Genomic DNA, 21,265 nt, shown 5'->3' on the forward strand with positions numbered 1-21,265 from the left:
CCAGCTATTGATGCAGGGTGAGGGAGGTGGATCCTTGCCTGTCCTGGAACGGGACTTCCCTGGTTTATGCATTGTTGTTCAACTGGCCCAAGGCCAGGGGGTTCAATGTTGTAACTGTCTCGCCCACAGTCCCCAAAAGCAATGTGAAGTACGGCAACACTTTCCTAGTAGGCTTTAAGAGAGTAGACAACAAGACATGAGGGGAAAGAGGCGGGGAAGACTTGGATATCGGCAGATTTGCGCTGGAGGCGAGTCGACGATGCCGATTGGCTGGGTCGGCTACCCCCCCATGTGCTGCCGAAAGTCTATCGCATGGGAGCCCTTTGATTGGTCAATCTGCTGTTTATCGTGACAATCGCCTACCCTCGACCATAACGATAGCAAAATGTTGGGGAAGGATTATTTAAGAAAGCGAACATCACAACACTTCAAATTCCTTTCCACTCACTGATAACAGAAAATATGCAATTTTCCGAATCCAAAAGCCGATTCCTCGATGGTGTGCGGGATGCACTTCGCCGCTATGACTCCCAATTGAAGGACATCAATCACAAAGTAAGGATGAAATCGGGACGAATGAGGGACGTCACTAACATTATGTCAGATTTGGTCAAACCCTGAGCTGGCATATGCAGAGTTTGACGCTCACAACAACATTTGCGAGCTTTTTGAAAGTCTCAAATCTGAAGGATACTCGGTCACCCGCAAAGCCTATGAGCTCGAAACTGCTCTGGAGGTTGAATACAAGCACGGAACTGGAGGCCGGGTGGTCACCTTCAATGCTGAATATGACGCGCTTCCTGGGATTGGACATGCGTGTGGTCACAACCTCATTGCAACCAGCTCAATTGCTGCCTTCATTTCGGCCTGTGAGGCCATGAAAGCCCAATCACTACAATCCTCCGGAAAAGGATTTACCCTCCGTCTTCTGGGCACTCCTGCTGAGGAGTCTGGTGGTGGAAAGGTACGTCTGCTTAATAAAGGAGCTTATAAGGGAGTAGACGCCTGTCTCATGGTGCATCCGGTCCCGATGATGCCAGAGAACCCCGAGCTGATGGGAATGGCAACCATTCTCGAAGGTGGATACCTCGCCAATGACAAAGTCAAGGTCACTTTTACTGGTAAGCCGGCACATGCCGCTGCAGCCCCTTGGGAGGGTATCAATGCTCTGGATGCTGTTGTTTCAGCATACGTCAATATCTCAATGCTTCGGCAGCAGATTCTTCCGACCCAGAAAATCCATGGAGTCATTGTAAATGGCGGTGATCGACCTAATATTATTCCGATGTCTGCGACTGTAGAATACTATATTCGGTCGCCGACCGTGAAGACACTCAAGCCTCTGACCGAGAAAGTGGTAAAATGCTTCGAGGCTGCTGCAACTGCCACTGGCTGCAAGGTTGAGCTTGACTGGTATGCTTACATGATCTGGGCCGGTATTGAAAAGTAATTAACCGGTTTGTATCCACAGGGGCGTGTCTTATGCCGATCTGAAAACCAACTTGCCTATCTGTGAGAGCTACGTCTCTGTAATGCGCGCGCTAGGCCATCACACTTTGCTTGATAACTCGGGACAAAAGAGTACATTAGCCGGAGCGTCTACTGATATGGGTATGTATCCGATTTAATGTCTCCAGTTTGAAATGCATTCGCTAAGTGAACTTCTAGGCAACGTTTCATACGCAGTGCCAGGATTCCATGGTATCTTCACTATTTCCACTGAGGGAGTCAACCACACACCCCAGTTTACTAAGGGCGCTGGATCGGAGGAGGGCTTCAGGAGGGCGCTTGCCTGCGCCGCGGGCATGGCCGTAGTTGCTTGTCAAATCCTTGTTGATGATAAATTTGCCGAGGACGTGAAGAGGAACTTTGAGGAGAATTTATTAAATGCGTGAGCCACAAGTTCCATGTTGAGACAGGGATTGTATTTCCAGATATGTGGAGATTTTGCTATGTTTCGAGAACTTGTAGTCCAAGCCATCCCGATTGTATATATTGAACGCCTGCATGAAAATATTGCACACCTGATAAGCATACCTATCTGCGGAAATAGCCTGGATAAGAAGACCAATCAGCTCTGGTTTAAAGGTCCGGTTGCAGTTCTTGGTATCTTGCCAGCCCGCATAATGCCAAGGTCTAAGTAATTTGCCGAAACAGCCAATGAGAAGATGAGAGAAGATACCGTTATCTACGTAGGTTTTTGATATTGCGGGGAAAAGAGCAAAGTATACCAAGTTGGAAGCATACCCGTCACATAAATAGACAGGCTGTTGCCCCACAGGATGCTACTCAGTTCTGCTTGCATTTGCAGTTCTTATTGCTACTCAGTGGCTTCCAAAATGGCAAAAGACTCAACCAGGAAGGAAGATCGGTACGATGATAAGGTGGACGCCCAAAGCGTTGAAAATGGTGCCCTTGAATCTTCATTCGAATTTTCTGCGGACGCAGAGAAAAAGCTGGTTCGGAAAATTGATTTCATGTAAGCCTTTCTAATAGGCAATACCTTTCCCGTGGTGGTCCGCTAATGTTGTCTAGGGTCCTTCCAATTATGGTGTTCGCCTACATGATGGCGTTTCTGGATAAGCAGACATTGAATTACACCTCCCTTATGGGTATTCGAGAGGACCTTCATCTCGTCGGCTCCCAGTATAGTTGGTCATCCAGCATATTCTATTTCGGATACTTGTTCTTCTCGTGAATATTCCCTTCCAGGTGACGTTCTTGCATTATGGCTTATAAACTACCAGGTACCCGGCATCCTTGTTGATGGTCAAGTTCCCGCTCGGCAAATATCTTACAACTGTCTTGTTCGTGGTCCCCACCTTTTCCTTTTCTTCGACAGGCCATTGGCTCTAACAAAATATAGCATTTTGTGGGCTGTCGTTCTGGCCTGTCATGCAGCTACGACAAACTTCGCCGGGCTGATGGTGGCACGTTTCTTTCTCGGGTGTACAGAAGCAAGTCTCTCCCCAGGATTTACCTTGATCACTTCACTCTGGTACAGAACATCTGAACAGCCACTTCGTCATGGTATTTGGTTTTGTGGAAATTCCTTATCTTTGATATTTGGCAACTTGGTCGCTGTTGGAATTCTCCAGATTGAAAATAGCCTCACAGCATGGCAGGTGAGCTTAAGAACATTTTCAAGGACTTGATGCCTAGCTGTCATCACTCACATTATCCTGCAGTGGCTATTCATCATTTTTGGAATCATTACCTTCCTGTGGGGGGTTGTCATGCTTTTCCGACTACCCGACTCGCCGACTACCGCCAGATTCCTCACCGAAGAGGAAAGGCTTATTGCAATCGAACGACTGAAGGCAAATCAAACTGGATTCAAAAACTCGACCATTGATAAGTCACAGATTATGGAAGCTTTCATGGATGTTAAGACTTGGTTGCTTGCGATCTTGATATTAGCAGGCAATATTCCAAACGGTGGCTTCACCGCGGTCAGTTAATTACGAACCGCCCAAATAAACTCAAGGGCTTCGTGTGCTGATATGTTGCAGTTCAACGGATTGGTCCTACAAGGGTTCGGCTTTTCAACTTTCCACACGCTGTTGCTTGGTATACCAGGTGGTGCGGTCGTTTTCATCTTTGTGTTGCTATCGTAAGTCCTTGTTTTGGGCTTATGTTTGAGTCGCGCTGAAACAGGTCCTTAGAGGTGTCATCTCATCAAAGGTGCCTAATACCCGGTGTCTCGTTATGGTCGGATGCAACGTGATAAGGTAAAAGATTTCCCTCTTCAAAGTGAAGAACTCAAAAGACGCTAACCACTTCAGCAGTATCGTTGGCAGTGCCCTTGTTTATGCCACCAGCTCTGTAGCTTCCCGTTATGCCGGCCTGCTTCTCATGGGGATTTACTCCGTTGCAATGCCTATTTCAATGGCAATGATCAGTTCTAACGTAGGAGGTTTTACAAAGAAAGCCACCGTCAGTGCAATTTACTTTATCATGTATTGTACGGGAAATATCATCGGCCCGCAGCTATTTTTCGAGAAAGAAGCACCAAAATACCAGGTGTGCTTTAAGCTTTTCCCTAACCACCTACAGAAAGTATTAACCATATAACAGAGTGGATTTCTGGCGATCATTATTTGCTTGGTCGTTTGTGTTGTTGATGGATTCGTCCTTCTATACTATCTGCGGTGGACAAATAGTAGACGCGACAAGCAGCAGGGGGCGGGGACAGTGTCAGAGGATCAAGAGAAGCATGACATCGCTCCTCAGACACAGCTGCTCGATACTACAGATCTAAAGAACAAGGGATTCAGATATGTGTTCTAGGCATTGATCTGGAGCCGACGAGGTCGATATCAACAATTTTCTCTGACCATGGGGAGATATTGTCATTTGGGCCATACGCGCAGTTTATGGTCAAGAAATCCACTTTTGATGCTCGTGCTTATTCACATAATTTCCACGATGTAGACAAGGTACCAGCTTCCAAAAGTGACTGACAATTTTATCGTGATTTTACCGGTGCGCTCGCCATACCTTGATTGCTGTCAGATGGATTTGTTTCGTGGCTACCTAAATATGCGGGCCAAGTCAATGCAGATTTTCTGCCCTGTAGGTGGGGATTTTCTAGGAAAAGAACATTGCATCGGGCGAGTCCTTGCTTCTCCGATAGAGGCGGAATTGTAGGTAATAATAACTATCCAATCACGAAATCAATATACACCTGATACTCTGCCTATCTAGGATTAAGGATGACCTCGACCAAGTCAAGACCACGCGTCGTTTTGCACTATTTTTGGGAAGGGGTAAGGATCACTCTAGCTCGGTGTCTCGATTCGCTTAGTGTGGGCCAACAATCTACTAAGCCCATTGGGAGCAGTCCAATCTACATAGTACGCGAGGATGTTATGCTTGGGTTAACTGTCCGGGTCCTCGTGCCTCCCGCATAATGACCCGCAAACGTTGAGGTCACAGTGCCCCTTGAACACAACTGCGGGAAGGGTTATATTTGGAAGCCTGCACCTCAGTCTGCACCTGAATTCCGAACAGTTTGATCCCGAGAGACTTCAAGTTAAAATAGTATCGACTAGAATCAGACAAGGATAATCAGTCATAAACACTGGGCTGTGGTCGGCCGATGACAGACGGGAAGTATCAGGCCATCAGTGGCACTAGTGAAATAGTAAAGGCTTCTTAAGTGGAGATAGCGCATTTTTTTTGTTTAAGTAGACCGAGCGGGGATATAACGGGGATATTGCGTCTTTTAGCGTTTCTCGGCGTCCTTGGCTGTGAAGCTTAGCACCTTCCCAATATTGATCGAGATTCCTGCTTGTTTGTGCAACGTACTTCAATTTTATGACGCGTTCACACACTTGTTGGTAAATCGACGCAGCCTAGGTCCTATACGCATTGTTGGAGAAACTTGCTGTTCCGACGTGTCTTACTCATACCGAGCGGGTCTGGGTAGTTTTGCTTTGATAACGACCCAGATTGATTGGCTCGAAGGAGGCATGGGGCACCGGGGCCGGCAGGACTTTCTAGTAGCCAGTGCACCTACCTTCATGTCATCCGCAACTACCCGCAATTATTGCTTCTATTGTACATCCCGTTTCCGGCTTTCGTTGGAATCGCTGTGTGCAGCAAGTGGCGATCCCGGAACGTCTATTAGTTTTCGTGAATCGCCGAGGGGAGTGTGGGGTTGCCTGGGACCTTGTACTGATTGCTGCAGGTGAGGGGTGGTCTCACATTCAGCCCTATCCCCAATCCATAGCCGTATTCGTACCCACCGGGCCCGTCCCCCGCTTATGACTATATTTCTCGCATACAATAATGTCTCACATAATCTCCTTTAGAGCCGAAGTCCCGGTGCCTTGCCTTGTTTGGTATCGCCGTGAGGGGAACCTCAGCTCTATTATGCGAGGTTTTGGAGAAACCGCCACCTGACTATGTCAAAGGAATGATGCAATGCGAAAGCCTGTGATTGATCATGTTCAACCTTTGTTTACCAGCCCAAGTTGTAGACATATAAAAGACGCCTGGTACGTGACACTGGAACAATTTTTCATTCTACTCCAACCACCTTTGTTTTCAATTGCACCCAAAGCCTTTCCAGAAAATAACATGAAGTTCCAACTCATAGTTACTCTACTTCCTGTGGTGTTACCCTTGGCGCATGGTGCCCCTGCTCGCAGGGATACCCCCAGCCCGGGTCTTCGAGGGACCGACTCCCTAGTTGGGTATTCACCTGACAACAGTGGTGGCAGTGACTCGCGACCTGACATTAAGTATACTCTTCGTCCTGAACAAAAGGAAGACCCCGAAATCGGGTCTTACCTAGATTTTGTGAAAGCCGATAATCCCCAGCCGATCCGTGGTTCCACGGGTTCTGATGATCCTGGTCCAAGTACGACCCCTTTACTACCATGTACTATCTCGCTATTAGACTAGATGCTGACTGCATTGTCCTTTATTGCAGGAAACTATTACTATGATAGAATTAATAGTGACAAGCTTGCACCTCCCGGGACTGACCATGGACAGACAATTAATGCGCAGTGGCCGATGGGTAAGTCTACCGGTTACTGTGGATAAATATACAATTTACTGACTACATTCCAGGACTGAGCCATAACAGGTAATTTGTTCTTCCCAGCAAGTGTATTGCAATACTCATATTTTTCTTTACAAAGACTCGGAATAGATGGAGCTGGTTGGGCTCGCCAAGAGAATACCAACGTGATGCCGGACGCGACGCTCATGGCAGGTGTCGATATGCGCCTGGCGCCTGCCAGCTACCGCGAGCTTCACTGGCATGTGGCCAGCGAATGGTCCTTGGTGCTCAATGGATCGTGTCGAATCCAGGTACTTGCTTATTCTGGACTGACAAGTCAAGTACTAACAAGCCCCAGGCTGTGAATGAGAACGGGGAGACATTTATTGACGATGTTACTGCTGGCGACGTGTGGTTTTTCCCACCGTGAGTGTTGTGATATGCCTAAGCATTGTTTCATGCTGATAGTTCGAATTTTAGTGGGCTCCCTCATTCTATTCAAGCTCTCGACGATGGAGTCGAGTTCCTTCTAGTCTTTGACGATGGGGACTTTAGTGAGGATAACACATTCCTTGCAACAGAGGTCTTCCTCCACACCCCGGTATGAAACCGAAGTTCTGAATTGAAAATGAAAATCTAATTTGCTAAACTCCACACAGAGAGAGGTTCTCTCAAAGAACTTCGGAGTCGAGGTATCAGCCTTTGACAAGATCCCGGACGACGAACTATATATTTTCAAGGGCACTCCTGCCCCAGCGGACATCGAGAAACAGAATGTGACAACAGCTGCCGGTCTCGTCCCTCGCGCCAAGAGCTATTCATATCATTTCTCCGAGCAGCCGGCCCACGAAGTCGCTGGGGGCTCAGTCAAGATCGTTGACCCGCTCACTTTCCCTATCGCCAGCAACTTCTCCGCTGCTATTGTTACTGTTCATCCGGGCGGCATGCGTGAAATTCACTGGCATCCAACTAGTGATGAATGGACTTTCTTTATCTCGGGTCAAGGGCGAGCGACCCTTTTCACTGCTCCTGACTCTGCGACGACGTTCGATTATCGTGGTGGTGACGTGGGGTACTTCCCAAAGTCCAATAGCCATTATATTGAGAACACCGGTGATGAAGACTTGGTCTTTGTGGAGGTTCTCCAGGCGCCTGAATTCACAGGTACTTCTTTCCTATCAAATGGTTTCTGCTTCAGGTGCTGACGGCATTAGATATGGCTCTTGGTCAATGGATCGCGTCCACGCCGAAACAGATTGTTTCGGACACACTCAACCTCAGCGATGATATGCTTAACAACCTCAAGACCGAGAAGCAGTACGTTGTCGGTGGTACTAGCAGCTAGATTGCCTCACAAGAGGACTATCCCTATGTTTATAAAGTACAGGTCCTGGGGTCTCAATGATGGTCTTAGTAAGTAATTTAACGAAGTACTGTTAGAAAGCCCGCCACAAAAACTTTGGAAGTCGCCCATTCTCCTGAGAAAGACCGCAAATGAAAAACCCACTGTTCTCTTGAGTCTGCAGCACCGTCCACCGTAATACCAAAACAAGCCAACAGTACACATATCATTTTCTCTTTTTGTTGCATCATTACTTGTAACTTATAGATGGAATAAGAACCTAGACGTGTACCTACGTATGTAGGTATGTCGTAGTAGAGACTATCTACAGGTATTCGATACTAACAAAGTGATACCCAGCAAACCGAAATAGTAACAACAATCTATAACAAAACTCCCACGTTCAATGATCAAGGGATGTAAACTGTTCCTCCCGCTACAACGACATGGGAATCACCCCTTTCGTTCCCTCTTCCTCTAGTCGAAAATCATGATACCGTTTAATGTAGTACCTGCCATGGTATGTCAGATTCAGGCCTGAAACTCTTGGATCACTTGGGGGGAACTTGTACACCCAGCTTGTCATTCCAATGTAGATATCTTTGCAACGGGTCACAAAGATTAGACCCTCTTCGGCTAACCCGTTCTTAGATGCAAGGACAAGAACGTTGTTTTAGTTACATATGTATTCTAGGGCAAATTCGGTGTTACCTGACTTGCATTCGACTCGGTAGTGACGACGTCAGCTTCGGCATTCGATCTCAAGGCAATATATCCAAAGTCCGCGGTTTTTTTTGCAACATTGTACAACCTAGGCTAGGCAAAATGCTCTCTAATGCAGGGGTTGTGGCTGAGTAGGTGAAACTCTACTGGAAACGCTTCGCGTTCTCCTTGAATCTGCGAGCTGGGGTCTTCTGATGAAACAGATGATCCAGCGTCTCAGTCGTCATGCCCTTTGTTTCCGGTAGCCTGTAGAACGCCCAGATCAAGAGGAGTACAGTAAAGGCCCCAGCAGGAAATGCTGCTTTTCCCTTCAAGTTACCCTCTTTTGGATTCAGCATGTACGGAGCCACCACAGAGTTCACCACTGAGAGAATATAATGTGTGCCTCGGCCGAGGGCGATCGTCTTCACGCGCAGGTTGCTTGCTCCAACTTCGGCGGCAATCGCGTATGGAATGGGGCCGATGGTCGACCCTAAGGTACATAAGTTGGTTTAAAGTCGATGTTGTGGACGTCAATGGGGCTTACCGTAAAAGAAGAACCAGATCAGTAATAAAGCGCACTGCGTCCATTGGATACCGGAGGATGAGGGTGCCACGCCCAAGAAACCAACAACAAGCATCAGCGGCAGCATTGCCACGAGACCACTGAGATAAATGGTACGACGTCCGTAATGCGTTTGGAGCACCCAAGATAGACAGGTACCGACAAAAGCAAGTCCAAACATGCCTAGAGTTGTTAGTCGGTTGGACCTGGCCAACTAGAAAGGACATACCAAGAGAAAGCTTGAACGAGTCACCAGAGGAGAGACCAGCGAGTGTGAAGAAGTAGGTAATATAATTTTGGATTGCCCAACCCGGAAGAAGCTGGCATCCCCAGCTAATGATGGAAATCTCCGAGCGGCGGGAGTTCGTCCCCTTGAAGCATTCGCGGTATGAGCTCCCAATTTGCATATCCAGTTCTGTCTGGATGGTATGCTGTATCATGGCAATAGTTGCCCCGGTATCGATGACTCCATCTGGTGCTGAAACGGTTCTCTTGAGAGACGCCTCTGCTTCTTCTAGGCGGCCCTTACGAACAAGCCACCAGGGTGATTCTGGTGCCAGCCAGGTTACAATAAGCAGAGGAATCGGGAAAGCCCATTGTAATCCGAAGGGTATTCGATAGGACCACTGGGACGGGATTTCCATCGTAGCGGTCAGGATGCCAGTTGCAAGAAGCCTTCCAATGACCCAGCAGAGGTTCACAAATGTTGTGAGGTATCCCCTTAGAGGAAGAGGGCAGATTTCAGCAGCGTACGACGGAGTGGCAGCAGCAAAGAAGCCCCAGGGCAGTGAGCTAGAAAGAGAAAAGAACGTCAATAGTCTAAATATGAAAGGATGGGCAAGGAAGCATACCATAGGAGCTCACCGACAAGAAGCACCTCAATCGAAGGAGCGAAGAACGTGATAGCAACGAAGCCGGTCAATGCAACAAGCGACACCATGATCACTTTCCGGGCTCCAAACCTTTCCGATACGGACCCGTTAATGAAAGTACCGGTCATCAAGCCTAGAAGTGCGACGAGACTCAAGGCTAGCTGCCACTCGGCAGTGATGGTATAGCCGCCTTCCTCCAACTGAACGCCGTACTTCCTCTGAAACTGGGGGAATGCGTAAAAAGAGTTGATAATCTGCATGTCGTATGACTCCATGATAGTAGCTATTGAGATAAGGGCAGACCACATCACAGCAGGACGATAGTAGCGAAAAGCGTCGCGCACGGTGAGATCAGTTTCGGCTCTTCTACCCACCTCGATATGTTCATGCTCCGCTTTCTCGAGACTCCCGGCTGGTTCGATGGGTGGCTTCTTCAGATCAGTCATGATGAGGTTCAAACAGGAGGCAAAAGGCACTCTTGGGATGATAGATAAATGTTATAGGGGAATACAGATACTTCCTCTAACATCCTGCTCCATGACGCCAGTTATATAGGACAACCAAGTAAGGAGGATCCCCAGATTCAGTGCCGTTATCTCCGCATTGCGGGGGATATCCGGGGAAGGACACTATGCTTGGCTGACAGGTGGGGGGGTGGGCGACATATTGTCGTTCCCTGCTGATGGTGAGCGGCAGTCGGCCGGCAGTCGGAAATGGAGGATTTTGGCTGGCCATCCTGAATGTCGGGGGCGAACATGGGGTACTAATATACGTACGATCTGCCAAATAGCCTTTCCCGTGGACCTTCCCTTCCCAATGACCAATCGGTTCATATCACCATAACACGCCCTTTCCCGTAGATACCTTCCTGTCGCTGGATTGCACGAGGTGATGCCATGGCACAGGTATCCGCTGTTGAGTCATGTCGAATATTTCATCCTAACATACCGGTAAAGCAACCTACAGTTAATCATGCGCCTCCACAGGTATATCTTGTCCATAGTTAGCTCGGCAATTAAGCCCATATCCCTACAGATTAAATATTTGAAACCTCGACTCCCAGTCCAGACGCTCGGTACCAACTGAGTCTAATAAGATAGGTACCCCATCAGCACCAATTACTCCCTGGAACGTTGCAGGAATATTGTAACTTGTCATGGTCAACCAACAGTGTGGTACCGCTGGCGCAATGGGGTAGTGGTTTGAAATGGGCTGCTTATCTCCTACTTGGTAGATACATAGGTGTGCACAGGCTCATCCCCAATTTCCTGCATCTTATCCTCCAGCAGCTTCGTCATTTTCTCTACGACCTCGCGGTATTCAGGCTCGTGCCAGCAGTTGAACAGCTCCAGCGGATCCTTCTCACAATCAAAAAGTTCCCATTCCTTTTTCTCACCACCAGGCCGCGTACCTTCAAGCCCAAAGTCCTCGTTATACCAGTAGATCAATTTGTACCGCTGGTCACGCACACCATAATGTGCGTAAGCTTCGTGGATGACATCTCGGTGCATCCAGTAGCGATGGTAGGCAACTTGCTGCCAGTCGGAAGGCGTCTTGTGTCGCAACAGCTCACGGAACGTGACGCCTTGCATGTAGGTGGGGATATGCAGCTGTGCAAAATCAAGGAAGGTAGGTGCAAAGTCGACGTTGCAGATGATGTCGTCGCAAACGGTTCCAGCGGCAATCTCACGGGGATATCGAATCAGGAACGGCATCTGGAAGCTCTCTTCGTACATGAAGCGCTTGTCAAACCAGCCATGTTCACCGAGGAAGAAGCCTTGGTCAGAAGTGTAAATCACGATCGTATTTTCAGCAAGGCCTTCAGCGTCGAGGAAGTCAAGGGTACGCCCAACATTGTCGTCGATGCTCTGTATCGTACGAAGATACCGTTGCATGTATCGTTGGAATTTAAATTCCGCTAGCTGTTCGGGGGTCTTGAAAGTGAATACCGTCCCGTCTTGCTTGTCGATTAGGCGTAACTTTGTCACATCCTCCGGAGCAGGGACCTTCCGATCGTGCCACCACCACGCATCGATCATCTTAGGCCCGACCACGTCGCTCCCACCGTCTGGCTGAGCCAGTCCCAGATCCATATATGTGAGATCCTCCGCTACACGCATCTTGGCCACCTTCGCCGCTTTGGCTCGGTTCTTGTAGTCGTCCGTGAACGTGTCCGGCAGGCGGACCGGCTCAGTATAGAGATCATGGTGCTTGGGATCGTACTCCCAGCTGCGATGTGGGGCTTTGTGGTGGCACATCAAGAAGAAGGGTCGGTCGACGTCGCGGTTTCGGATCCAGTTCAGACTTTTGTCGGTGATGATATCTGTCGCATACCCCGATTCTCTGCTTATGCCTTCTGGGCCGATAAACTGAGGATCATGGTATTCACCCTGTCCCGGAACGACACTCCAGTAATCGAAACCGGTCGGTTCGTGATCCTTTCCTTCGCCTAGGTGCCATTTTCCCACCATCGCAGTTTGGTAGCCGCCTGAGCGGAGGTGTTTCGCGACGTTGGGCATGTGTTTATTTATCTTAGAATCGAGAGTCATGACCCCGTTGACGTGGTTGTGTGTCCCTGTTAGGATAGCGGCGCGCGACGGAGTGCAGATGCTGTTGGTGACATAACAATGGTTGAAGCGCATTCCTTCGGTCGCCAGTCTGTCAAGATTGGGGGTGTGATTGATGCCTGCACCGTAGCAGGAAATGGACTTCGACGCATGGTCATCGGCCATGATGAAGATGATGTTGGGGCGGTTTCCGGCAGCCATGTTGCATAAAGAGCAGTGAAAAAAGCGTATCTCAGAGCAATGCCTTGGGAAAGAAATATATGTTCGAGTGGTGAATGTCTAAAGGGGTGGGCGGCGGGCCTGCTTGATTTAACCTTCCTTCCCCCCATTGCGGTTAATACACAACCGACTGGAGCGGGGGATTATTGATGGATCCCTTCACTCTCCCCGCAGGAAGTCGCTATGAGAAGGGGCAGAACATGCGAGGCACGCTCATTTGATATGCACGGTGTTTGTATGATCTGCACACTCCACCGGAACTCGGCGGCAGTCGGCAAGGAGCACCTCGTATTGGCGTGGCACAAACATTAGCGAGCATGCGAAGAAAGGAGCTAAAAAAGAAAAACACAAAAGTCTCCGATTGAACAACTAGCGCATATATTGCAGATTATGGAAGCTCCGGGCATCACGATGTTAAGCTAGCGAGGTAGAGCAGCTACGAGCTGCGAACTTGCATACTAATGGACACAGTTTTACACCGACTGCCGACGATGCCCGCCGTCAAAGTGGATGATAGTTACTAGTAGTAGCCTCGACTGGGTATGAAAATATCTCTCGCTACAGAGCTAACCGAGGTATGTGTATGGTAACACCGTTATTGTAGTATACAAGGCGCGGATATCATTTCAATTCTCGTAGTCGTCATCCTCGAACTTCGCTTGACGGACCAAACTATGCACCGCCAGTTGGCTATGCCGCTGCCGGCCACTATCGGACTGAGCGCTCGATAGGTACCCTAGTTCTCTGGCCGTCGCAGGCGCCATGACCGACGCTTGCACAAGGTGTTCTAAATCGGTGATAATCCTCTCCGCAAAGGGGGTGGACGAGAAGAACGTATGCAGGACGCTCAATGCCAAGTTAGCACTGCGGATGGCGCTTTCTGTAGTGATCTCAGGTCGTGAACTGTGTAAATATGGCAGAAACAAAATTAGCCGCGCGCTTTGGTAGGCACAGACAGCAACATAGTGTGGCAGCACGGGTGTATCCGAGAGCGATAACACCCCGGCAAGGATCTCAGTAACCTGCATGACATGAATATGACACATTCGAACCGCATGCTCACAGAAGTTGGCGTCTGTTGTCTCCATGATCCTGGACGGAATTGCCTCAGGATACCCGGGCAAGAAGATCCGGTAGAGATCACAATGTACCTGATGCCACGAAAGCGCAGCGAGCAGATAGCGTGCAAACCACTGAGAGTGCTTCATCTCCAGTTGTTGGGTCATGGTTGAAATGGAGAACTGAGACGTCAGTTCAACGTCGTCGTGCAGGCGCCACAGATCACACTGAATTTCCTGAACGAGGCCAGGAAGTGCCGCCAATGGCTCCTCGGATATTGCAAGCTGTCGGGTTAACCGCATGACATCTCGCTGTATCTTGCTGATTTGGTGACATGCTGACAGCAAGTTGGGGGTCTTGGCTGGGTTGGCTTTTGTCAAGTTTTGGATGGATCCAGTCGATCTCTGGGGGTTTCCATCGGAGAATTCCTCTTCATGGCAAGGCCATCTCTGATAGATAATGGCGTAAGAGATAGTCTCATGCTCCGGAAGGCCAACGGAGAAATAACCATCGATGCTTGTCAACGCCCATATCACGCGCCGGCGCGTCTCCTGGGCAACAAAGGTAAGCTCTGGGCGCTCGTAGTTGAGTCGCAGAGCCGTAGCAGCTCGTGCAGCTAGTCCTACTAGCATGTAGGCGCGTGCAAACTCGCCGATGCGGATATAATAATGAACTGTGAGCAGAAGAGTCTGGACACGACGGATGGATGGCTGGTGCAGATGTTGAATATTTTCTGCCTCGGCTCTGAGCATCCATGATGCGCACTCCTGCAGTAGGCGTTGATCCGTGGAAAGATATACGTTGGTGACGGCTGCCAGGGACAAAGCAAGGCTTTGGTCTAGACTACCATCCAGGCAGTGCTGTCGAACTGAAGGCTCATGAAGGAATGCAAAGGACGGAATGGGGTACAGATGGCGGAAGAATTGATCAATCGCGCGCAGAAGCTCCTGACGACGGATGGGAAATAGGGCACTGGCTGACTTTAGAAGCTGAGACGAATCGACTGGTAAATCTGAATCTGTATAGCGACACGCGCGTTGGCGGTGGCGACAAGTCTTACAGCTGGGGAGATCGCCTGAGCAGCGCGCCTTCTGGCGACGGCATTCGGAACACGCCCGACTTGCGCGCTGCCGTTCCGGTGGCACGGATTCGTTTTTCTGCTTCTTGGTCTCCTTACAAGAGACGCTCCGCCGGTATGAGCAGGAGAATTCCAATCTCTTGCAGTTACCGCATGTATCTTGTTGGCGATCGCAGCGGACCTAGCCACTCTCAGTCAAAGGACCTTAGGGGATACTACCTCTGAAAGCGCATACCTTGCAATATCGGCATTGGAGGCAAGGGGTGGTCTGGGACCGGCCCATGATGATACTGTCTTGAAATAAATGAGGGGAATTATGCGGATGTGGTACATGCAAGGTAGCACGATATATTCTTATCAACCAGTCGTCAGTGCAACCCCGTCGATCATGATATGGTTATGCTAACATGAATGGTTCATGGAATAACTTTGGAATGTGTTTGGTTATGATCCAGAACCTTGGAAGTTCACGCTGCTTATGTTGACAAAGAGCGTCGCGAGTTTACCTACTGGTGCGAATAATCAGCACCCCCATCCATGGGTCACTGTGGAGAACATCCGGTGGATCCATCAAGCACGTGACTACTTACCGCCTTATCTTATCTCCACAGATGCGAAGACTTACCTTTTTAGACCTTCTACGATAGAACTCCTACGAACGTCGGAATATCCCCTGTAACCTCCTCCGCTAAATTATGAACCAAAGGCATTTTAATACATTTTGCTCTATCTAGGTTCAAGTCCTTCTAACTAAGTCACCTACTAAAAGGGGGACAGAGGGGTATAAATACTAGAGCGAGCATAGCTAAGATAGCTACTCGAAAGCTATACAGTCTCGGGGTTCTGGACCGTTCTCAGCTATCTAGTGTGTGGCAAGTGCTTTAGGAGCTGGCTACATGAAGAAATACAAGGGCCCTGGTAGTGAAGTCCACTATGTGGATAGAATTTACCGCGGTTCAAATTGGAAAGGCTCTGAGCTAGCACCGATCCAAATGCGAATCTCCTCCAAGGCAGCCAAGTCGTTCTCGGGAAGAGTCTGCTGGACCTTTCCGTCATACCACCCGTACGTACGGCCAACATCTTCTAGACTCTCCCTGGAGTTCCGGCAGGAACCAAAATCGATGATGATTGCTCTATCATCATCGAGCATTATGTTACTTGGATTTATATCGTTATGAGCCAATCCAAGTGTATGAAGATGACGGATGCCATTCTCGATATCGGCGAGAATAGAGCTATAGTCCTTCCCCGGTTTCAGAGTGCTTCTTAGTGCTGTTTTCGTAAGGGCACGGGGGTTGACCTCTTTCATTAGCGTGTGAGAGTATTTCTTAAGGCAAAGACCCGTGATTGTGCCGTCATCAACTTGACAGCCGAGATAGGTAGCAATGTTAGGGTGCGGGCTCTGTAGTAGGAGTTCGTAGATTCTCGCTTCTTTGAGGACGTCCTCAGCAATCATATTTGGTCGAGGCCCTTGGCTGATTCGATCCCAGGTGATCAAAAAAGGTTTCTTAACATATAAGCCATCGGGCAGCGTCTTAGGCACCGGCGTAAACTCAGACGAAAATTCTGGATTGTATGCAGAGAAGGGAATTCGCGTGATATTCTCAAGGTCCTCTGGATTGATATTTGTAGAGTGGCGAGATTTCAGCTTCGCGTGGTACAAATGCCCATTCAGCTGATACACAACTAGAGTGGCTGCGAAATGGAAGCCTTCGTCTGAATCTTCGTAGACGTCGTTCTTTTCCAGTACCTTCAGTTGCTGGTTGGCTATTGGCGGAGTCGACATGACTCGGGAAGCACTTCACGGTGTCAGTTCTGAAGATATACCATGGGCAGGTGAAAACTCACCTCGCTGTCGTGAGATAAAGGCGGGCGAAGGTCTTTTTCTTTTCGAAGCGACGGAAGGGGAAAGGTAGATGGATAAGCTGATGCCTCTCTTGTTGCCAAAAAAGTGTCTCGGCACGCCCAACTCCTACGCCACCATCCTGATTGGTCCAAATACGAGCATTGCGACACATGCACAGCTACCGAATACCTAATACCTAATACGTAAATACGTACATATTTAAATATGCCTCACTTCAATGTTCAGTTATGCATGTACTGGTATACTATAATACCGTAAATTCTGGTTTCGGAACAAGGTCGGTCCGGATCGAAAAGCGTGACTTTTAGCCTGCTGCGCTGTCGACAGGGGTATTTCGAAAAGTGCAACTTTTAGCGCGTGGGAATCGACCACGATCTTGCGAAGGAATATTACTCGACAACGACGTCGGACTTGTAGCACGATTTCTTTGGGTCCCTTCGATACGTAATTGCTATCCTAACGGCGAGTTGGTGAAAAAAGGGCACATGCGAAGAGTGTGAAAGCTCTTGTTTTGGAGACTTGAAAACCATTTGGGTGGGTTCTCTGCGGGCCCGGTGAAGGCCGCTAGTGACTCGAGCGGAGAAGAGGGGTCGAAAGGGTGGGGGCAGTCTCACCCAATCTCACAATATAACTACCTACCTAGGTAGGTACCTTCCCCTTACTCTTTCTAGTAACCTTACAAAAGATACTTTTTCTTCTTTAACCATGGAAGCCACACTTCTGCCGTTTCTACATGCAATAGAGCCGCTCAAGCATTTACCACGAACAGGATGGCTTAGAACAGTTGAGAACCCTGAGTGTCGCGGCGCATAGCTTTCGAGTAGCCATCTTGGCCATGCTCGCTCCGGTAATTGTATTCCCGCGTCTCAAGTTCAGCAGCTGACCGTTTCAGGAAAATTTGGATTTAGATAGGTCGAAATGTATCCAAATGGCTTTGATCCATGATTTGGCAGAGTCAGTTATAGGGGATATTCCGACATTCGCAAAGGTTCCAAAAGGTGCGACTTCTCATACCGGTATGGCTTAGCGAAGCTCACAAATACAAGGACGAAAATAAGAAATGGAATACAACGGATTCCAATATCTAGAAAATTTGCTCCGAACTTACAATCCCGAAAAAGCCAAAGAAATCAGCGCGCTGTGGTTGGAATATGAAAAAGGCGAAACACCCGAAGCACAATGGGTCCGGGAGATGGACAAGTTTGAATGTCTAGTCCAGGCACATGAATATGAACAGAGAACATTCGGTGAAAAAGGCCTTAACGAGTTCCAAGGGCTTTCGGCCGAGATTCATTCCGAAGAAGCTTGCCAGTGGGTGAGATTCTTATCTAAGGAAAGGGAAGAGCACCTTGCTAAGCGGAAAAGGCGGCTGCGTATCGTTTTCATCACTGGTATGTGATGGATACCTATGATATACTAAACGTTAGGCTTTTCTCGCTAACGACCACTAGGGGACCTAGTTACTTGCGAAAAGGTCGCTAGCTATGTTTCAGAAGAGCTTTCTCTTTCCCATATTTCTGTGAACAAGATGCTTAACGAAAAGGCGCGAGATCCCGAATATCGCCATCACGGAATCATTGAGAAATGCTTAGAGAAAAGATTCGAAGTGCCGGCTAGTCTGATTGTCGAACTACTCGAAAATGAGATCAAGGCCGTAGGTGGATGGGCAATCATCTCCGGCTTTCCGAATGACACAGAACAGCTAGCAGAATTTGAAAGAAAGGTATTTATATCCGTAAGGCTTCACAATATAAAAGGATGACACTAATCTTATTTAATAGGTTCAAACTTTTAATTGTACCTTTTACTTAGAATGTCCTCCTACTACCATTCAAAGGAGAAAGGCTTCAGTTTTGGAGGATGCTGAGAATGCGTGGAGGCCGTCAATTGCTCAATTCAAGGATGCTCTAAAGTCTTCAGCTGCGCATTTTGAAGTCCTTGGTCCTGCCACCGACCAGCCGTCGATCTCCGAAACAGACCTCTGCGAGTTGGCAGTAACTTCGATCAAGCCTTTCATAAGTTAGAATGCAATGGAAGATGAAGTGAACGCAATTTAACTGGTTTTAGCCCTATTTCCCTTCTTCAAATAAAGGCCTGTTTCGAGATTCACAATTTTCGTCGTCCTCTTACCCGAGCTGTGGTAATTAGAGGAAGTCTCCCACTTCACGTCCTATTAGCTCGTAGGTGCCGAACAAAAAATTGATAACATCTGTCAAGTGACATCACTTCGGATGAAGGCCGGTGGAAGCCCGGCGCTAAAAGTCCCTTTATTTGTTTGGGATCGTGCCCCCCGTCAAATCTGCAGTAACAACTGTGCTAGAATATGCATGACCGAAGAAATACACAACTTGATAGGTTGGTACGATGTATCATGTGTTACGCATCTTTTATTAGGTATTAATAGGTGCAAACCTCAAAGCCCCACCCCACTCTCCTCGATACTTTTAGTGTTTTCTCTTAGTACATAAGCCTTGAGCTGGATGTCGCCAACCTTCGGATTTCCTCGTTGCTTTTTGTCACTGCCGCGAATTTCTGCCTAGCAAGGACTTGAGCCTTCGAGATTACCTCGAAGCCCCTATATCAGCAAGGATGAACCAATTACCCAACGATCCATTCACGCAGGAAATTCAGCGACTAAGGGCTGATTACGAGGAAAAAAAAGAGCGGTCTAACTTGGGTTCTACTGGAGGCCGACGTTTAATCGACCTCAGTTTGGGATTGATCGACAGTGTGTTCTGCTACACGTACTGGTACGAGCAACAATGCATCCGACTAGCTGATATTCCCGGCACTATATCTGGTGATATCCTCCGCCTACAACAAAACCTACCCGACTCAGTCAACAACGGTGATCATAAAATCATCGGCGATGAAGTACGCCCCCTCGTGAATGTGCCACCGCTTCCAGAGCTAGATGATGACTCCGAACAACTTGATACAATTCTTGCCGCGCTCCCAATTGTTGAAGTCGATTCCAGCAGACACTTTGTCAAGAAAAGCAAATATAAGAGTGAAATCAGTAATCTGCTCAAATGCCAAGGTGGATCTTGTCCGGGAGTCCCAAAATCATCCCACATCATTCAATTACTAGGGAAGTCGCCAGAGGGGAAGCTGGTTTTCGAAAAGTTCAAGTCGCGATACGTCCTAGGGTACATTTATCCCGTTGCCGTATACAAAGACTGGCTTTTGCAGATGATCTCCGGAATGAAGACGCTTCATTCCCTTAGGATTGTTCATCGTGACCTTCGCATCGATAATATTGTCTTTTCCTCTGATCTATCCCGTGTGCTTATCTGCGATCTCGAGGGTCGTTGGGGAAATCGTCTGGCTCCTGAGGTTTCTCGCGAGCCGGTGTTGGACGCCGGTTGGACTGAGAAATCGGACATCTATGACCTCGGCTATCTTATAAAAGGCATGATATATGGAAACGTACCAATAACGCTGGCTGTGGAATGGTTTGTCCCTCCTCCTCTTGCTGCTGTTGTGGAAGCTTGTACGCGCGATAAGCCCGAAGAGCGGCCCAGTTTGGATGATCTATGCGCTATGCTTAAGAAGATCGAGATTACTACTTAACAATATATGTATGTATGTTGATCGTGTTATAGCAAATAGGCGGATTAACTTGTTATAATAATGACCTATGATCCGATGTTGTCATACTCCACAGTGAATGTAACGAAATTGACTAAGTGCATAAGTGGACAAGTGGATACCAAGGTTGGCCGACACTAAACCTCTACGGAGGTGACAGGTATAAATTCAAGAATAGAAATTGATTTATATTATATAGAAATAACTCGAGGAGAACGTCATCCCCCGAAAAAGTATGTACATACACAGTGGTTAAGCAGATGTATCAAGCCTGCTTCAACGACAACCCGTATATACCTGTCAACAGTTTCAACAGACCGGACCTACTTAAGATCCGCGCATCCGAGGGCAAGAGTGCCACCCTACAGATCCGTTAGTCATAAATCTCCGCGGAGGATTCTGGGTTGAAGATTATCACTTACCAGGAGGTTGGCTTCAGTGCAGCACTGGGGCTTGGTAGGACAGCTAGTTTCTTCGTACCCGTGGCCTGCGATGAATGTTAGTATATTTCTCGTTCGGTAAAACAACAAGAGAACCCAAACTTACAGAGAAGGCCAATGGAGCCAACGATGTTGGCAGCATCAATGCCAAGAGCCAGCAACAGGGGGTCGACAAGGGGGTCGAGAGGGGTGGTGAGAGTTCCACAGCAGAGGAGGGGGCCGACACACTCAGAGGTATCGGGCTGCGAGCGCTTCATGGAGAGGTTGGATTCCTGGGGCAGGGCGGATACGACACCGGCGCTGATGACCGAGAGGACGGAAAGGATAGAGAGTCTCATTTTGTTGGTTTTATTTTTTTTTTTTTTTTTGGTCGTTCGGAAAAGAGAGAAGTGGTTGTTATTGTTCTAGTGAAAGGATTGCGATGGTGGATGGATGGTGTCGAGAATTCC

The 21,265-nt window shown here is 48.3% G+C and overlaps 10 protein-coding genes across 10 annotated transcripts; 5 read left to right on the top strand and 5 right to left on the bottom strand.

The window, feature by feature from the left end:
* Positions 1–462: 462 nt before the first annotated feature.
* N7489_008174 (M20 family metallopeptidase) lies at positions 463–1,895 on the top strand (the record flags this gene model as incomplete). Its single annotated transcript, XM_056713924.1, has 4 exons — positions 463–555; positions 605–1,413; positions 1,472–1,611; positions 1,669–1,895. 4 exons carry the CDS (start codon positions 463–465, stop codon positions 1,893–1,895), a joined length of 1,269 nt encoding a protein of 422 aa, XP_056567639.1.
* Positions 1,896–2,339: 444 nt separating this feature from the next.
* Positions 2,340–4,290, top strand: N7489_008175 (allantoate permease family MFS transporter; the record flags this gene model as incomplete). The annotated part of the gene is made up of 9 exons (XM_056713925.1): positions 2,340–2,479; positions 2,536–2,694; positions 2,748–2,807; positions 2,867–3,125; positions 3,189–3,452; positions 3,513–3,613; positions 3,666–3,731; positions 3,786–4,023; positions 4,078–4,290. The coding sequence occupies 9 exons, from the start codon at positions 2,340–2,342 to the stop codon at positions 4,288–4,290; spliced, it is 1,500 nt and encodes a 499-aa protein (XP_056567640.1).
* Positions 4,291–6,084: 1,794 nt separating this feature from the next.
* On the top strand, positions 6,085–7,859 carry N7489_008176 (putative oxalate decarboxylase; the record flags this gene model as incomplete). The annotated part of the gene is made up of 8 exons (XM_056713926.1): positions 6,085–6,367; positions 6,440–6,529; positions 6,583–6,598; positions 6,654–6,825; positions 6,873–6,940; positions 6,995–7,115; positions 7,174–7,678; positions 7,729–7,859. The coding sequence occupies 8 exons, from the start codon at positions 6,085–6,087 to the stop codon at positions 7,857–7,859; spliced, it is 1,386 nt and encodes a 461-aa protein (XP_056567641.1).
* Positions 7,860–8,722: 863 nt separating this feature from the next.
* N7489_008177 (uncharacterized protein) lies at positions 8,723–10,441 on the bottom strand (the record flags this gene model as incomplete). The annotated part of the gene is made up of 4 exons (XM_056713927.1): positions 8,723–9,051; positions 9,106–9,306; positions 9,353–9,915; positions 9,975–10,441. 4 exons carry the CDS (start codon positions 10,439–10,441, stop codon positions 8,723–8,725), a joined length of 1,560 nt encoding a protein of 519 aa, XP_056567642.1.
* A 777-nt stretch (positions 10,442–11,218) lies between these two features.
* N7489_008178 (sulfatase family protein) lies at positions 11,219–12,763 on the bottom strand (the record flags this gene model as incomplete). Its single annotated transcript, XM_056713928.1, has 1 exon — positions 11,219–12,763. One exon carries the CDS (start codon positions 12,761–12,763, stop codon positions 11,219–11,221), a length of 1,545 nt encoding a protein of 514 aa, XP_056567643.1.
* Positions 12,764–13,407: 644 nt separating this feature from the next.
* On the bottom strand, positions 13,408–15,201 carry N7489_008179 (Zn(II)2Cys6 transcription factor; the record flags this gene model as incomplete). Its single annotated transcript, XM_056713929.1, has 2 exons — positions 13,408–15,099; positions 15,154–15,201. The coding sequence occupies 2 exons, from the start codon at positions 15,199–15,201 to the stop codon at positions 13,408–13,410; spliced, it is 1,740 nt and encodes a 579-aa protein (XP_056567644.1).
* Positions 15,202–15,864: 663 nt separating this feature from the next.
* N7489_008180 (uncharacterized protein) lies at positions 15,865–16,704 on the bottom strand (the record flags this gene model as incomplete). The annotated part of the gene is made up of 1 exon (XM_056713930.1): positions 15,865–16,704. The coding sequence occupies one exon, from the start codon at positions 16,702–16,704 to the stop codon at positions 15,865–15,867; it is 840 nt and encodes a 279-aa protein (XP_056567645.1).
* A 1,141-nt stretch (positions 16,705–17,845) lies between these two features.
* On the top strand, positions 17,846–18,809 carry N7489_008181 (uncharacterized protein; the record flags this gene model as incomplete). The annotated part of the gene is made up of 3 exons (XM_056713931.1): positions 17,846–18,176; positions 18,237–18,508; positions 18,567–18,809. 3 exons carry the CDS (start codon positions 17,846–17,848, stop codon positions 18,807–18,809), a joined length of 846 nt encoding a protein of 281 aa, XP_056567646.1.
* A 565-nt stretch (positions 18,810–19,374) lies between these two features.
* Positions 19,375–20,358, top strand: N7489_008182 (uncharacterized protein; the record flags this gene model as incomplete). The annotated part of the gene is made up of 1 exon (XM_056713932.1): positions 19,375–20,358. One exon carries the CDS (start codon positions 19,375–19,377, stop codon positions 20,356–20,358), a length of 984 nt encoding a protein of 327 aa, XP_056567647.1.
* A 341-nt stretch (positions 20,359–20,699) lies between these two features.
* N7489_008183 (hydrophobin family protein) lies at positions 20,700–21,154 on the bottom strand (the record flags this gene model as incomplete). Its single annotated transcript, XM_056713933.1, has 3 exons — positions 20,700–20,738; positions 20,799–20,863; positions 20,923–21,154. 3 exons carry the CDS (start codon positions 21,152–21,154, stop codon positions 20,700–20,702), a joined length of 336 nt encoding a protein of 111 aa, XP_056567648.1.
* Between the last annotated feature and the right edge of the window lie 111 nt (positions 21,155–21,265).

This window comes from Penicillium chrysogenum (assembly GCF_028827035.1).
Source record: "Penicillium chrysogenum strain IBT 35668 chromosome Unknown utg000004l_segment0_segment0, whole genome shotgun sequence".
Lineage (NCBI taxonomy): Eukaryota > Fungi > Ascomycota > Eurotiomycetes > Eurotiales > Aspergillaceae > Penicillium > Penicillium chrysogenum.